This window comes from Panthera uncia, chromosome C2 (genome assembly GCF_023721935.1).
Source record: "Panthera uncia isolate 11264 chromosome C2, Puncia_PCG_1.0, whole genome shotgun sequence".
Lineage (NCBI taxonomy): Eukaryota > Metazoa > Chordata > Mammalia > Carnivora > Felidae > Panthera > Panthera uncia.
This window is the reverse complement of record NC_064810.1, coordinates 4,144,016-4,161,419: the sequence shown is the minus strand read 5'-3', so window position 1 is coordinate 4,161,419 and position 17,404 is coordinate 4,144,016. Positions and strand designations below refer to the sequence as shown.

The window sequence follows — 17,404 nt, the reverse complement described above, 5'->3', positions numbered from 1 at the left end:
CCCCCCAGGCACCGCGCCTCCGGCTCCGCCCCCCTGGCACCGCCCCTCCACCTCCGGCACCGCCCACCCCCGCCTCTCTCTCTGTCTCTTTCTAGTTCCTGGAATCTTAGAGTCTCCCTCTTCACTTCCTTTTTTGGGAACCAAGAAGGAGAAAAGAAACTGAAACTGAACCTGAGTTGACTGGGAAACGGAAGATCAGGGAGGAGATGCTCAGGGTAATTCGCCAGAGGTCGTCTGAGGACCGGGTCTGCAAGATCAGAGCCGGTTCTCAGACTCACCATTCATTCGTTTATTAGTTCATTCTAGAAACATCCGTTGAAATGCTATGTGCCACGAACTCTGCTAGGTCCCAAGGACAACAGCAACACTTCGGGCCCGGAGCTGCCCTGTGGACAACCTGGGGGCAGAAATGGGCGTTCACAGAGGTCAAGGCTGTGTGCTGACACTATGCTAGGTGGGTGGGTGCGGGTGGGAGGGAACAGGGGGGCGCCCGGGAAGCAAGTCCACCGGGTCTGGGGAAGGATGGCCGGAGGCTGTGACCTGGAAAGCAGCCCAGTGTGCAGGGAGGGGTAGGAGGAGGAGCACCCCTGAGCCGAAGGAGTTCTGTGTAGTGAGCAAGGTGTTACAAGAAGCAGTGGGGGTGGGGCTGAGCCAGGCGAGGCTAGGTCTGGCACACCGAGCTGAGCAGTTGGGACTACCCCACCCACCCCACCCCTGCAGTGGGCGACCCCGCAACATTTAAGCAGGGTGCTGTCCACTCCCCGCAGGGAGTCGAGGACATGCACTGGATTGGAGGTAGGGGGCGATGGCATGGAAGCTTTCTGTCACAGCTTTCCATGAGCACCAGCTCTCCTCCGCGGGCCCGGGGCCAGGCTGGCAGCTGGAGAGAGGGCTGGACAAGGACCAGAGGGATCTGGAGCTCCCTGGGCACCCTGGGCTGCGCTGGCAGCAGGGGGTGGGGTCAGTGTGACTGTTTGCCTACTACTATGCTCCCTTGTGGATGCTGTGTTTTTGCCAGATTATTTTTGTGCACAGGAGACAATAGTAAGAGGGCAGGGCCAGCTGTGCCATGGTGGGAGCCCCAGGAGCTGAGGGCGAGCCGGGATGAAGGACCCAGGCTTGAAAGGAGCTCCCAGGGGCAGCTGCATAGACAGAGAACATCACAGTTGGGACTTGGCAGGGCAGGAGAATGTCTCCGGGAGCCTAGGGGGAAGGACAGGCCACCAGAATTGCCGGCCGCGTTTAGGGATGTCTGAGTAGGGTGCTGATCCTGAAGGCTAATTCTCAAAGGCTCAGGGTTTGACACTTACTTCAGAGAATGTAATCAGTGTTTCTTTGGTAGAGAAGGAATCGTCAGCAATTCAGGGGGAAGGCTGTGAGCTTCTGGAGGACAGGAGCTGGATCTTGTTGATTTTAGGATGGTGGGGGAAGATTCTAGAGCACAGGGAGTGAAACCTTAGACTGTGATCTTAGCTCTCCCACTTCCTGGCTGCTTCCTAGTTAGGGCACCCAACGGTGGCCTAATTCCTTGGTCTCTGTCTTCTCATGTGTCACATGGGAGTGATAACCGTACTCCTCTCATAGGATGGTTGTGAAGGTGACTTATTCTCACAGGCTGACACGTAGCACATACTTCCACGGTGCACATGAGTTGCTATTTTATTATTTCCGAATTTCACCCTTAACAAGCCCCTGGGCTCTTCAGGGAAGATCATATAAGGAGCCAATTAGAAACAGCGAGGTACCAACATCTCAGACCAGGAGTCAGTGGAGTCATGAGAGGGAGGCTCCTGGAGCGTCCGGGCGCCAGTGTAAGTAGCCGCTCGCGCCACCGAGAGCGAGCGTGCGAGCGGCTCCTTACATTTGGCACACCAGACACGCCACTCACCTTCGCCTAGCCCTGGCCCTGGCGTTGGCTGGTTCCACTTGGTTTTCGCTTTCGCCCATGGCGCTTTCTGGTTTTATTCCTCAACAAGGGGGGCTGGGGAGAGCCTCCCGTGGTTTGAAAAAGTCGCATCCCTCCTCGCAGTGAAGTCTTGTGTCTCTGCCTGGCTGCTCTCGCTTTTCCGTGTACGGATGGCACATTCCCTCCTCCATCCTGCTCACAGCCCATCAGGAAAGGGTGTCACTCTTCCTCCTAGTGAGAAAGGCACTGAGACCCAGAGGTGATGAGTGGCTGGACAAACGTTCCTCGCTAATTACGGGGAGAGTATGTGTCTCCCAGCAGGCCACCCTGGATGGGGCTGCCGGGACCCAGCAATGGACCCTGCAGAACAAGGGGACTTCAGCCAGAGAGTTGTATTGTGGGGCCTCCTCCCCTTCTTGGGGTGAGCCACGCTGAATTTGTTTCCATCTAGGCTTGGCCGACCCCAGGACTTGGAGCTGGGGTGGGTTCTGGGTCTTTGGACGGAGTGGGGGCGACCCTTCCTAATCACAGTTTTGGGGAGCTTGTTGTCCGGGACTCTGAGCTGAGCTAAGGAGAATGGAGGTAGGTGGCCAGCCCCTTCCAAAAGGATATGTCACTCTCCATCTACAGAGGGCCACTCTGGAGGCTGCTTGACCTCAGCCTCCACTTTCCACGCATTTCTCTCCTGGAGAAATCAGGTGAGCCCAACTCCAGAGAGGGCTCCAGGAGGACGAGGAGGAAGATGGTGTGGGTCCGGCGAAAATGAATAAAGGGAAACTCACGAAAGTGGACTTGGCCGCTATCTGGGGAGGTTAGGAGGGGGGGGGCATCACTCCGGGTCAATGACAGGAAGAGTCATCAATCACAGACCCAGCGGAAGACTCCCAGGAGGACAGAGCCATCAGTTGGCGGAGGGCGCCTAGCGGGGAGACACGTGTGCGCCGCATCTCCTACCGGAAAGCCCCGCCCCTGCAGCTCAGCCAAGGACAAACTGCCATCACCCCAATGCCTGCTCTTCTCCAACAGTCTTTCGTTCAAAACAACTCCTCCCCGGGCACCTGGATGTCTCAGTGGGTCGAGCATCAGCACTCGATCTCAGCTCAGCTCATGATCTCATGGTTCATGATTCAAGCCCCACGTTGGACTCGGGCGCTGACAGCAGCAGAGTCTGCTTCAGATTCTCTCTCTCCCCTCTCTGCTCCTCTGCGCTCTCCCTCTCTCTGTCTCAAGATAAACTTAAAGTAAAGAAATAAACATTAAAAAAAAACAAAACGTCCCAACTTCCTCCAACTTCTCCGTAAAATGACTCGCGTGTGGTTTTGCCACAGCTTGCTTGTCCCAATTTGCAATTCTCTACTGTTCCCAAATAAACCCATCTTTTGGTGGTAAAATAACCTTTATTTTTACGGTTAATAGCTGTCTGCATGGGGAAGGGGAAGTTGGCCATTGGCAGAGCGCTTGGGAATTCCTGCTGGTGCCGGGATGATCCCTGTGAACCGCTAGCAGGAATTTCAGACGCCCAATTATCGGTGCCAGTTATCAGAGGGTTGGGAAGGAAGACCAGGCTTAAGGGAATGGGCGTGTCTAGGTTCAAGGCTGCATTCTGCTCCGGATGGCTCAAGGCCAGTAGGGCAGCCGTTCTCAGACTGCTCTCGGAGCGGTGGGGGGCTTCCTGGGCCCTGCACTTGAGTTTCTGGGTCAGCAGGTCTGGGCCCCAGAATCTGCATTTCCTCCCAGCTTGCAGAGACACGAACGCGCGGGCCTGGGATGGGGCTGGGCGCGCGGAGCCCCGGGAGGAGTTGCGGCAGCCGACAGGCACCGGGCAGGGGTGGGGGGAGTGGGGAGAGGCGGTGGGGGGTGATGGGTTCGGTTTCCTTTCTGCACCAGGCGGATCTAGCTCCCTCGCATCCCCTGAGTTTCGTTTCTCCTCGGAGGCGGGGGCGACGAGAGCGAGGGGGCGGAGCGGGCGCTGCATAAAAGCCGGGAGGCGGCGGCGGCGGCGGCGGCGGCGGCGGCGGCGGCGAGGGGCCCTGGCAGCTGCGCGGGGACAGGTGAGGGTCGCGTTCCTGGATAGCAGCACCTTCTTGCAAGCTGGGGGGCTGGGGTGGGAGGGCTGGGTGCGGAGACAAGCTCTCTGGACGCATGGGGGAGCAGAAGCTGGTCATAGTGAGGACGGTGATGATGGTGATGGTGACGGTGACAGTGACGATGATGATGGAAATACTGGCTGGGCTCAGAGCCCGCTTGATTCTGCTTCTGACCAACAGGCTGCTAAGACTCCTGGATGACTTATCAGAAACAGCCCGCCCCCCCCCCGCACCTCGAGGACTTTTCTGCTTGAGGAGGTGGGCCCGTGGAGGGCAGGGGGGCCAAGGGGGTCTCCCAGGGGGCCAGTCTCCCAAGGGGGTCTCCCAGGGGTGTGCACTGAGAAAGTTTCACATTCAGTGCTGGGCGCCCTCCAAGCCCACCCCGAAGGTGGCTCATGGCTTGTATCAGTTTATATTTCCTGCTATCGACCTTAAAAATAAAACAGTGTGTTCTTTGATCAGCAAACGTGGGCTTCGTCAGGAATAGCAGCGATCTGGAATCCGGGACGCGCAAGCCATGGCAAAACCATAGGCAAGTCCAACAAAGGACAGGAACAGTGCTTTCTGGAAGGGGCTTGGGGAGGGTTGTTTTGAACCTAGTCTACTGGAGAAATGCAAGAGGTCATGGCGATGGCAGGTTCTTGGCGGCTGAGTGGCAGGGGTGGCGGTTTCCCGTAGGAGATGACGTACCCACCTGTCCCTGTGTGTGTGTGTGGGGGGGGCTATAATTGATGATTGTCTCCGGTCGGGGTCTGTTACTGACAATTCTTCCTATGATTGAGGAGAAATGGTACAGCCTCCGCCTTCTGGCCTCCCCACTACTTTAGTAATTTTATTGGTTTTCACATTGCTGGGGAGTGAAAACCAGACAAGTCCACAGTGGGAGTGCGCAGACCAGGGGGGTCTGCACTATCCTGCAGAATTCAGGGAGGTTAGGGTGGAGGGTCCCCGCTAGGGGGCGTCCTGAGTGGACGAGCAGCCGGGTAGGAAGGCGGGGCAAGGAGGGAGGGGCCCGGCATCTGGGGAAGTGCCCCGCCCAACGTACCCCCCCCCCCCGACCCAGGGAATGGGGGGCTGCCCAGGGACCCGCTTCTCAGCTGCTAGCGCAGCGGGGTGGGACTGAGCAGGGGACAGGCTAGTTTTGAGGGAGTTAAGACCGTCCTGGGGGCTGACGGAGGGAGCCAGGCTCGGAGACACCTGCACTCCACCCCGCGTGACCGCCCGAGCTGTGCATGTGGGGGCTCTTGGAATCATTTGGTCAAATTTAAATCAGGTGGTTGTCAGAAGCAGGCTCAAGTGATGCTAACCCCTAGCGGTCAGTCCCAAACGGCTCCTCGAATGTCTAGCCGTGTCATTTTCCCACTTTGGAACAGAGCTGCTGGCCGGGAACCCCTGTCATGTGGACAGGATGCCCCCTGCCCCTCCATTTCCTTCTTGGCTTCCCTCTCCCCACCTCCCGGTACTGAGCTCCCTCCGGGTGGTTTGGTAGAGAGCATTAGGTCTAAAGAGCACAATGTTCTCCCCTTCCACCATAAAAATTTAAATGTCAGTGGGTTTTTGCAAGGCAGAAGACTCCCAAGAGAAAACGTGAGTGTAAGTCCTACGAGGATTATTTTAAAAACTGGACTCAATTGTGTTGGGCAAGTGGCAGACTGCCCGGGTCAGGGGTTCAGCAGGACGCAACAGGTGGGTGGTTCTTATTAGGGGTTGGGAGACCTCTGTGAGGTCTGGGCTGGAGGAAGCTTTCCCACAAGGATAGCGACCCACGGGACCGCCCTTGGATGGTGCCCCCACCCTCTGCTGCAGAGACTCTCCAGGGATGCCGCTGGTGGATAGTGTCCGGGTCTGGAAGCCACCCTCTGAAATCCAAAGTGCAGGGGCAGCCAGACAGCCTTGTCCGAGAACAGGGGGGGCCTGAGTGTCCACAGACCCGCCCTGGGCAGTTTCTCTATCCCCTGCCCCAACCTTGGCAGTGAGGGAAGAGACCATCCTGACCGCTGGCAGGGGTGGGGGGAGGAAGATGAAAGTGGAGAGGGGTTCCGGGTGATGTGCCTACCTCAGAGAGCAGCCCACAGTCTTGTCTTAAACACACAGTGTGGGTTAGACGTTTTAGGAGCAGACGCGGGCTGAGAGCGTGACTCCACCATGGCCACAACTGGCAACTGCATTCGGTTCGGTTTGACGGCCGGGTGCCGAGTGTAACTGATAAGTAAGAAACGGGCTTTAATTCCTGAGATTGTCCTGCCCCTGAACTCCAAACTGATCTTCAAAGATCATCTATGAAAGGTACAAACATTTAAGATGCACAGATAAGATTTTGTGTCCAAGGAATGTCATTATATGAAGCAAACAGAGGAGGGGAATGTATTCACACAATCCTGTGTTGACGGAATTTGAACCCGTGGTCATGGGGCTGTAGGACCTGGGGACCAATGATGCCACCTGACTGGGTGCACTAAGGCCAACTGAGGCAGCTGTGGTCTTCAATGTGGGGCCCCAGTCTGGGACTCCCTGAGCGCACAAAGCATCTCCGAAGGCATGGTTGGTCGGGGGGAGGTTAGGAAATACATTTCCAGATTGTCATACTCTTTCTAATTGATTGCCTTTCCAAATCACCTTTCTCCCACTTTACGATAAAAGGAATACGTTTCTCCCCTTTTTTTCTTTTTAGTTTTTTTTTTTAACATTTATTTATCTTTAAGAAACAGAGAGAGACAGAGCACAAGTGGGGGAGGGGGCAGAGAGAGGGGAGACACAGAATGTGAAGCAGACTCCAGGCTCTGAGCTGTCAGCACAGACCCTGACATGGGGCTCAAACCCACAGTCCGAGAGATCGTGACCTGAGCCAAAGTCGGACACTTCACTGACTGAGCCACCCAAGCGCACCTCCCTTTTTTTTTTTTTTTTAACCTGTCCCTTTCAACTGCCCCAATATTAAAGGAAGATCGCGTAGCTCTTGGGGGAGGGTCTTGGAAAAGAAGCACAGAGAACATCAGAAAATATCGTTGATTCAGGCAGTAAATTAACAGTAAGGCTCTGTGCCTTATCGGTCTCTCTTAGAATTAAAATACTCAAGATTTACCAAAAGGGTTCTGGGAACCATGAACTCGCTTCATCGTGAGGCCTCTGTGCATCGTTCTTAACAATGGGACCTTACCTTGATGAGTCGTCACATACATTCACCTGGGTTTTGGCCTAATTTGTAAGTTTTGTGTGATTTCAAGGAGGCGTGGGAGAAGAGCTCCGTGTTTCTATCCAACAAGTCAACGTTGCATCGTCAAGGGAAAAGGAAGGTGTGTTGGAGGTAAGTAGGCGGTTTACATTTCTCATAATTTGTTTCAAGTCATAGAAAAATTCCCGCTCACTTTTACCCAAGATGATTAGATGTGTAAAATTTACTATTTAGAGGTATGGGGTCCCAGAAATTTTTTAATTTTATTTTACTTTATTAAAAAAATGTTTTTATGTTTATTTACTTTTGACAGAGAGAGAGAGAGAGAGAGAGAATGAGTGGGGGAGGGGCAGAGAGAGAGGGAGACACAGAGTCCAAAACAGGCTCCAGGCTCTGAGCTGTCAGCACAGGGCTCGAACTCACGGACCGTGAGATCATGACCTGAGCCGAAGTCCGACGCTCAACCGACTGAGCCACCCAGGCGCCCCCAGAAATTCTGAAAAATGAATTTCAGACATATATGTACGAATCTGGAGGGATACAGACAAGTATGGTGAAGTGGACGATTAGCTTCTTTCAAAATAAAATGATATCATATCTATATAAAAAGGTGGATGTTAGCCGAAGCCATCGTGGTGATCATTTCACAAAGTGTGTACCTCAGACCTTCATGCTGTGTGCCTCAAACGTACACAGTGATGGATGTCGATCCATCAAACCCATGAAACTGGAAAAAATAGAAAAAAGTGAAGGTCATTAAGATACACTCGTATGGGGGGAAATGGAATAAAAATATGAAGCCAGGAGCAAAACAAACAGAGTAAAAGAACTTAAAGTTTAGGCATTTTTTTTTTCAACTATAATCTTGGGTATCAAATTTCCATTATATTGAGATTCCCACAGCAACATTGGGAATGGTTCTATAATAAGTTTCCTTTTACATGCGGATTTTAAAAATTCACGGAAATTTTGTTCTTTGCCACTGTTCCAATTGATGGTGAAAAAATTTTTGCCGTTCAACCTAAAATTGTAATAGGAAACACCTAGTTTTTTTTTTTTTTCAACGTTTATTTATTTTTGGGACAGAGAGAGACAGAGCATGAACGGGGGAGGGGCAGAGAGAGAGGGAGACACAGAATCGGAAACAGGCTCCAGGCTCCGAGCCATCAGCCCAGAGCCTGACGCGGGGCTCGAACTCACGGACCGTGAGATCGTGACCTGGCTGAAGTCGGACGCTTAACCGACTGCACCACCCAGGCGCCCCAAAAACACCTAGTTTTAAAGACTCTTTTGCGGTCTGGGAGCCCATTCCTGAAGACGGCTAAGCTGCCTCCATCCATCATTTGGCTCCTTGTTGTTTCGTTTCAGTCCCTAAAGAGTTAAGGAGGCCACAGTGTGTCCCAGTGTATCTACTGGTGATTCTGTGACTGAATGAACCTGGCTTCTGAATTGTGTTAATCCCGATGTGCTTGATTTTAAGCTGATAAAGGGCGGAGATGGTTAATTCTAAAGGAAAGATGACTGACTCAGATCCTGTATCCGATCATCTGTTACTAAATGGACTTGCGGATAAGGCAGAGAAAAATCAGGAAATGGTAAGTTGCCGCCTGAAAATAGCCGTGTTTGAGGGCTGTCCTTGTAGACGGCGATGCTCCTGACCCGGGACGCCTGCTTCTTGATCTCTCCTGCCGTGGTTGCTGATGTGATCCCCTACTCATCCCTCTGGGGCCCATCTGGCCACCAAGTGTAGTGTAGATGTTTCGCCATAGCTGACACTGGTTGGTTGGGGTGCAGTTTCAGCCTGGGAAGCCGGGCGGGGTGTTGTCCGGCTCCTGTAGGAACTGGCCTCGCTCTGGGCCCAAGGGCCACTGTGCTATCCCACACCCACCACATGGTTCCATTCCCTCACCGGCAAGCCATGCGGCATCGTTTTTTCCCCAGAATCCAGAACGTATTTTTGATGGGAACCAAACTTGGCCTCTGAAATCGGTCTGATCTGAATTTTATCCCAATGCAAACACTTCCAGCTGTGTGATCTTGTTTCTAAGATGGCTCTTCCTCCCTGGTGTGCAAGTTGGGTTCTCCATCTCTAACATGGGAATGATAACAGAATTTGCCTTCTGTGACTGTTGAGAGAGAGGTCCCTTTACTGCTGTCGTGTGTCTTAAAGTCATGGATCATCAGCCTCTTTCACGTTGACTCCATTTTCATAATAAATGCTAAACAATATTAAACAATACTAAAAGCCACATTGAAGCACACAGAAAAATAAGAAGGTCCCCAATATAACTGTGTTTCTTGCCTGACTGTAACCGGCAGTGTATGGGGCAGTAAGAACTCATACCGTTCACACCCACCTGCTTGGCTGTAGCTTGGCCTTTTCCAGTCATGCTGAACGGTGCTGTCTTATAATCCAGAAATTCCATTTCTAGGTACAGACCTTGGTTTTCAGCGTGTAGTCCCCAGACCAGCATCCTCAGCAAGGCCTGGGAAGTTTGACCTGTACATGATTAGCCCACACATCCACCTCCCCCCAGACCTGATGAACTAGGAACTCCAGGGGTAGGGCCCACATCTGTGTTCGAATAGTGCTTCCAGGCAATTCTATTTGTGCTAAACCACTATGCAAACTTGCAGGTGCCCTCTGAGAGCCATGTTCATAATGGCGTTGTTTATGATAACAAAACCCAGAATCAACACAAGGGCCTGTGAGCCGTGGACAAATGTGTCAATAGCGGTATGCTCATGCAGCAGAATTCTGCTTGGAAGTGAGCATCAAAGCATCAAGATCTAAAAAACAGTGGCAAAACAAAGAATTGAGTCATAGAAGAAATGTATGGTATGGCCCCACTTATACAAAGTTCCAATTCAGGCAACAAGAAGCAATGTATTGCTTAGGGAAAGATGGGTAGGTGGTAAAACTGCGAAGAAGAACAAGAACGTGGTTCTCACGAGCCTCAGGATGGAGAGACCCTTGGTGGGGAGAAGGGGTAACAGCAGGAAAGTGATGGGGAAGGGTGCGTGGAGTGTCTTATGGGCTGGGGTTATGTGTTTTCTTAATTCAGGTGGTTGGTACTATTATTCATGTTTTATAAACTCTTGGGAATAGATGATATAAAGAAATGAAAACAAAGAAGAACCCATGAGGAAGGCTGAGATGGAGGCTGGTGGGTACGAAGGTGTACCCAGGTTTCTGGTACCATAGGGCTTTCCCTGTGGAGCTGTGCTCCACACCTTTCTGAAGTTTGTTATAGAAAAAACTGGCAGCAGACGCTTGTTAAAAAAAAATGGCCAGGAGGATTTTATTCCAGCCTAATGCCATAAGGGAGAGAGACTGAGGTCAAGGTGGTACGGGTGGACAGGTGGGGATTTACAGCCAGCAGGAAGGGTGAGGGAGAGGAGAAAGAATGACTAAGAACAGGTTATCATCAAGGGGACCAGGAGAAAGAGCTTGATTAGCTTTTAAAGGTGAGGGGATTCTTTGCTAAGAAGGATTCTTTGCTAAGTCTGGGCTCAGCAGCCCAGGAGAAGCCAAGTGGAGAAGAGGGCTCAAGGTGGTCAAAGAGGGCTTGCTAGCATTTGGTCAAGGAGGCCCTTGTCAGTGTGGACCCCCCCCCCGACCCCTGCAGAAATCTGCCAGCATTGCCTGTATACAAACTCTTGTACTCATGTACTTTGTAAGGCAGTGGTTCTCAACCAGAGGCACTTTTGCCCCTTGGAACATGTGGCAATGTCTGGAGACATTTTGATGGTCACAACTCAGAGTAAATAATGAATAGAGGCCAGGGATTCTGCTGAATCTCCTGCAATGCATAGGACAGACCCCAACAACAAAAGCTGACCTGGCAGAAAATATAAATAGCTTCTCACCACAAGATAAAGGAACTACCTAGTAAAACTTATGTATATTATAAAGCATATTCTCATAGTCTCTTCTTAATCAGGTTGTTTGTTTTCTTATTGTCAAGGAATTTCTTGGCAGTTCTTTATGTATGCTGGGTACAAATCCTTTGTCAAATATATGTTTTGTGAATATTTTCTCCCAGATTGTGGCTTGTTTTCCTTCTCTTAGTCTTTTTTAGAGACCAGACGTTTTCAATGTTGATGAAGTCCAATTTATCAGTTGGTTCTTTTATGAACTGTGCTTTGGGGACCATATCTAAGAAAACATTGCCTAACTCACAGCCATAAAGATTTTTCTCCTGTTTTCTTCTAGAAGTTCTGTAGTGTTAGATTTTGCATTTAGGTCTATGATCTGTTGTGAGTTATTTTTTTAGTATGGTGTGAAATATAGATACAAGGCTATTTTGGGGGGGTATATATATGCCCAGTTGTTCCAGCACCATTTGTTGAAAAGCTTTATCCTTCCACTGCATTGCCCTTGCACTTTTGTCAAAATCAGTTGTCCATACATAATGTCAGTTTATTTTCGGAACATATATTCTGTTCCTTTGATCTCTTTCTCAATTTTATACCAGTATCACATTACTTTGCTTACTGCAGCTTTTTAATAAATATTGAAATCAGTAATGTTAGCCCTCCAACTTTGTTCTTCTTTTTCAAAGTCAGTTTGTTCTAAAAATGTTTTAGACCGTTTATATTTATTGTGATTGTTAATGAAGTTTGAGAAGATCATTTTGCTATTTATTTTCTATTTTCCCTGTCCTTTATTTCCCCTTTCCTCTTTTTCTACCTTCTTTTGAATTAATCAACTACATATTTGATGATTCTATTTTATTTCCTTTGTTGATTTACTAAATGTGCCTATTTTAGGGTTTATATTTTACATATTTAACTTGTCAAGTCTAACTTGAAGTGATAGTAAATAACTTAATATTTAAAAATTTTTTAATGTTTTTTTAATTTATTTTTGAGACAGAGAGAGACAGAGCATGAGCAGGGGAGGGGCAGAGAGAGAGGGAGACACAGAATCCGAAGTAGGCTCCAGGCTCTGAGCTGTCAGGACAGAGCCCAACGCGGGGCTCGAACTCACAGACTGTGAGATTGTGACCTGAGCCGAAGTCGGACGCTTAACTGACTGAGCCACCCAAGCACCCCTATAACTTAATATTTAAATAAGAACCTTACAATTGTATGCTTCCATTTGTCTCCTCCTAGCCTTCATGTTGATTTTGTCATGAATTTTAATTTGACTTATAAGCCCCACAATGTATTGTTATTTTTGTTCAGTCATATATCTTTTAAGGATATGTAAGTTACTTCTAAAAAATGTAGTAGTTACCATTTCTGGTGTAGATTCCTTTGTGTGGATTCAGATTTTCATTCAGAATCATTTTCCTTCTGGCAGAAGGACTTCCTTAACATTTCTTGTAGTGCCAATGCTGGTGATGAATTGATTCACTTTTTTATGTCTGAAAAAAACTTCATTTGCCTTCATTTTTAAAAAAGGTATTTTGGCGAGGTATAGAATTCTAGGATGATGGATTTTTTTTTCCCTCCAGTATTTTAAAAAGGCTATTCCACTATCTTCTTATTTGTATTGTTTCTGATGAGAAATCTGCTATAAATTTCATCTTTGCTCCTCAATGTGGAACGTGTTCTCCGGCTGCTTGAAACATTTTCTCTCTGTGGCGGGTTTTGAGCTATTTGACTATAATCTGCCTTGATGTAGTTTATGTACCTTATGTTTGGGGTTCATTGAGCTTCTTGGGTCTTTGAGTTAATTGTTTTCAAGTGTGGGGAATTTTTACCTATCATTTCTTTAAATAGTTCTTTGTGTTCCTTTCCCACTCTCTTTTGGGATCTCTTCTCACCTATTGTGATAGGTTGATTGAAGTTGTCTGTCTCTGATGGAACATGACCCGCAGGCCATGACAGAATTCTTTGATTCTGCTTTCTTCAGGGACTTGAGAAGAGCCTATGTAGCCAGTATGAGGAGAAAGTGCGCCCCTGCATTGACCTCATCGACTCCCTTCGTGCCCTGGGCGTGGAGCAGGACCTGGCCCTGCCCGCCATCGCTGTCATTGGAGACCAGAGCTCGGGCAAGAGCTCAGTGCTGGAGGCCCTGTCAGGGGTCGCCCTTCCCAGAGGCAGCGGTAAGAACTTGCTCTCTGTTTTAATCAGTTCAGGCAGCCATAACAAAATGCCACAGACTGGGTGGCTGAAACAAAGACTTATTTCTCACAGTTCTGGGGGCTGGAAGTCCAAGACCAAGGTGTTGGCATGGTTGGTTTCTCCTGAGGCCTTTCTCCTTGTGCAGATGACCATCTCCTTGTGTCCTCAGATGGCCTTTTCTCTGTGCACACACACGTCTGGCATCTCTTCCCTTTTTTGTATGGATGCCAGTCACCTTGGGCCCCACTCTTCTGACCTCATTTACCCTTAATTACCCCTTTAAGGAGTGGCCCCAGTGGTCACACTGGGGGCTGAGTCTCTAACACATGAATTGGGAGGGGGATGTGAGTCAGTTCATGGCACCCTCTTGTTGCACATTTTTGTGTGGGTTGTGTATAACCTGTGCATTATGGCAGGTCTGAGTATATGTACTTGCACCCCCAGCCCAGAACCACGTGCATGTGGGTGTCTTTCCTGAGCCCCTTCTCAAGAGGTGACCTTCCAAATGGGAGGTAAAGATTGGTGCTCTGATTAGTGGTGCTATTTGAGTGCCAAGGTCAAGGGATCGGTGGGGCTCCAGGGGAGAGAGGGCAGACCTGAGATGGGCCTTGAAATACAGGTCAGATGTAGGAGAGGGTGGGGTCTGGAAGTTTACGGCAGGGGGACGTGGTCAGGGGGCCTGGTGAGGGCAGTATGTGTTCCTGATGGTATGGGTGTATCCTGGGGGATAGCGGAGGACATTTATCAGAGTTTGGGGGTTTCCTACGAGAGTGCGCCACCCGAGCTGATGGCAAAACAGTGAGTTGAAGCGAGAAGCCGAAAGTGGTGGCTCTCAAGCATTAGTGAGCAAAAAATTACCTGGAATGCATACTCAAAATGCACATTTCTAAGGCCACCCCAGACCTAATGCATCCGAGTGTCACACAAGGGGACCAGGCGCTTTTAGCAGCCTGCCCAGATGATTATAGAAAAGTTTGCGCAGCATTGACCTCAGGCCACCGTCTAGGACTCTTGACAGCAGAGTGCAGGACTGATGCGGACGTGGCCTCCAGGTATTGTCACTAGGTGTCCTCTGGTGCTGAAGCTGAAGAAGCTCATGAATGAGGATGAATGGAGAGGCAAAGTCAGCTACCAGGACTTCGAGACGGAGATTTCAGACCCTTCGGAGGTGGAGGAGGCAATCAATACAGGTAAGTGCCCCACATTTGTTCGCCATCACCTGTTTGGACATCTGGCCACCTGAGTGAGGGAGGAAGGGGTCCATCTGTCACTGTCCCCCTCTTCCCCTTCTGGGCCTGTCCTGTTCTCCTGGGGGCCTCCCTCCGGCCCTCATCTGCATCAGGCCCCGGCTCCCTTGTGTCTTCTCTTCTTTTACCCTCAGTAAGACCAGCGCTTTGGACAGAATCTGACCTCAGCAATTACTTGCTTAGTATGTAAACAAGCATCGGAGAGTAATGTGGACTTTAAAATTTAAAAAAGGAGTATCTGTCCCTTATTCAAAGGCTTCCCCACTCCACAGATCTGATGGAAGAAGAATTGAGTGTGGGGCCAGGGAACCCCTTTCCCCGTTAGCCTCATGAAAGGTATCCTGGACCATCCCCGAACCCTCTCTGGAAGCATTTCATAGGCCTTTTCCTCTGCATGTGTTTGCACAATCCCAGCTCGGGTTGACCTACAGTGCGTCTCAGTGAATGCCAGCCACAGAGACAGAGATCACCCTGTCCCCATGAAGCATCCAAAAGGAGAGATAACACGTGGAGGACATAAGGACAAGTGGTGGCAGGGTTGGCTGCGGCTGAGAGTGAGCAAGGCAGATAGATAATCTCTGCCACGTGGACCTTCGCTTCTTCCTAGTGTGTCACAGCCTAGTCTCAGTCATTTGGGGAGCAGAAGTGGCAAAGAATGAGCTTGGCTCTTAAGAAGGTAGCAGCCACTTGGGATGGGTACCGGGTGTTGCATGGAAACCAATCTGACAATAAATTGTATTAAAAAAAGAAGATAGAAGCACTAAGTCGCATTTATAGACTGTTTTACAAAAGTTGAAGGATGCTTTTACAGTCAGAACGTCATTGTGTGATTGTTGGGCTTAGATTGGCTCCAGGGGCAGAACACTCAAAACCGCTGTGTGTACCTCTCACCCTTCCTGTGTAACAACACTATCTCAAAGCCCAGTGGCTTGGAAGCATTGGTTTCTCGCGATTCGGTGATCAGCCGGGCAGTTCTTTCCCTCCAGCTGGCTTGGCTGGGGCCAACCGTCGAGGATGGCCTCGGTCACATACCCAGGCCCTGGGCTGGAAAGACCAGGCGTTCTCCCCATGCGGTGGCCATCCTCCTCCAGGAGGCCAGGCTTAGCTTTTTGCGTGGTGGTGGACGGGTTCCTGGCAGGAAGGGAGGAGGATCCCCCAGGCGCAAGGTCTCGATCTCTACTGGAGTCCATTCTGTGATGTCCTGTCAGCCATGGGCAAGCCCGAGGTCAAGGGACAGACTCTCCGGTTGGGAGAAGGTCGCCCTGGAGAGGAGCGTGCGTGCAGTGACGGAAGGGAATACCGATAAATAAATTTAGATCTTGAAATTGTCATCGTTAAGGAGGCAGGAGCCAAATGAGGTCCCTTGATAGGATGTCAATGCCAGGGCTCGTTTTGCTCAAAACTAGCACGTTCCCCTCCATCATTTCCCAAATCCTGTCCCAGCGTGCCCATGTGTTTTTATTTGCTTTCATTTTGCTTTGTTGTTAATCTCCTAGTGACGTCAGGGGAAGGATTTAGGCGCCATGCCAGGAGGAGCTCAGGTCGGCCCCGCTCTGGCCTGGTGCAGGTGCACCTTTAGAGACGTTTCTCTTGCTCTCTCCACAAACAGTTCTGGCCACTGGCAGGGAGAACCTTGAATTGTCCTTTGAGTTTCCTTTTAGCCCCGGAAAAGTGAGTCTGCTCCAGATATGCCTTATCCAAGCACGGCAGGTAGAAGGTGCTTTCGGAGGATTTGCTATAGGGAGATGCTTGTACTCTATGCTCTCTTCAGGTTTTCTCGTTTCCCCCTTCCCTAGCCCAGAATGCCATCGCTGGGGAAGGACTGGGGATCAGTCATGAGCTAATCAACCTGGAGGTCAGCTCCCCTCACGTCCCGGATTTGACCCTGATAGACCTCCCCGGCATCACCAGGGTGGCTGTGGGCAATCAGCCGGCCGACATCGGACGCCAGGTACAACCTTGGTCTGGGGGGGACCGGGGCCGTGCCCTGGACACCAGCGAGTTCCGGGCTGAGTTGGGAGGGTGGTTATCAGGAGGTGTGAAGGGTGGGCTCCATGGCCTCCACCAAGTCAGATGGAGATGTTCTGGGGAGCGCGAGGCAAGGAGGCAGAACTGGAAATCCATTTTACGGTGTTTCGGTTTTATACGGGGACCCATTTTTGGTTAGAGTTACATTTTGTGGCATATCTAAGCTGGCGTGTACAGGAAGGGGTTTTATGTGGGGAGAGAAAGCATTAGCAACAGATATGATGGCATTTTCATGTTGGCAAATGTTACCCAAGAGATTAAGATCTAGGGCACCGTCATGCACTTGGTGGCATCTTCTCTTTCCCTGTGGTTGTCCTCTGTGGAATCCTGAGAGATAGTTAATGAGCTAAGGTCTGGCGGTTTTCCCCAGACCCCAGAGCTCCATTTCTGCCATGGGAGACTTGGTTTCTTGTAACTCTGGCTTGAGAAATGCTGCAGGCTTGTTTCTTTCGGGGAGATACCCCTGGGACGTGGAGGTCCCAACGCAAGGGCAAGGTCGGGACCTGTCCCTGCCCTCATACGCCTTCATTTTCTCACAGACCAAGCAACTCATCAGGAAGTACATCGTTAAGCAGGAGACAATCAACCTGGTGGTGGTCCCTTGCAATGTGGACATCGCCACCACAGAGGCCCTGAGCATGGCTCAGGAGGTGGACCCCGATGGAGACAGGACCATAGGTAAGAAGAGGGAAGAACCTAGAAACCATAGGAGGGCTTTACTTGGCCATGGGCTCAGCAAATGATGCCCCTGGTCTCGGCCGGACCCGTGTTTCCCCAAGTGTGGGCCAAGCCCCATCTGCACCAGAAGTAACTGGAGAATGTTTAGAAATGCTAGTGGGGCGCCTGGGCGGCTCAGTCGGTTGAGCGTCCGACTTGGGCTCAGGTCATG

The 17,404-nt window shown here is 50.5% G+C and overlaps 1 protein-coding gene across 2 annotated transcripts in view; it reads left to right on the top strand.

Moving 5' to 3' along the window:
- The first annotated feature begins 3,886 nt into the window (after positions 1-3,886).
- Positions 3,887-17,404, top strand: part of MX1 (MX dynamin like GTPase 1) — a 28,302-nt gene continuing 14,784 nt past the window's right edge. Inside the window, exons 1-7 of one of the 2 annotated variants that reach the window (XM_049627805.1) lie at positions 3,887-3,957; positions 7,218-7,297; positions 8,646-8,760; positions 13,029-13,221; positions 14,293-14,430; positions 16,284-16,438; positions 17,055-17,193. In XM_049627805.1, coding sequence (XP_049483762.1) covers positions 8,662-8,760; positions 13,029-13,221; positions 14,293-14,430; positions 16,284-16,438; positions 17,055-17,193 — 724 coding nt within the window. In that variant the 5' untranslated portion in view covers positions 3,887-3,957; positions 7,218-7,297; positions 8,646-8,661. The remainder of the gene's footprint in view (positions 3,958-7,217; positions 7,298-8,645; positions 8,761-13,028; positions 13,222-14,292; positions 14,431-16,283; positions 16,439-17,054; positions 17,194-17,404) is intronic. The other variant, XM_049627806.1, reaches the window with a different exon arrangement.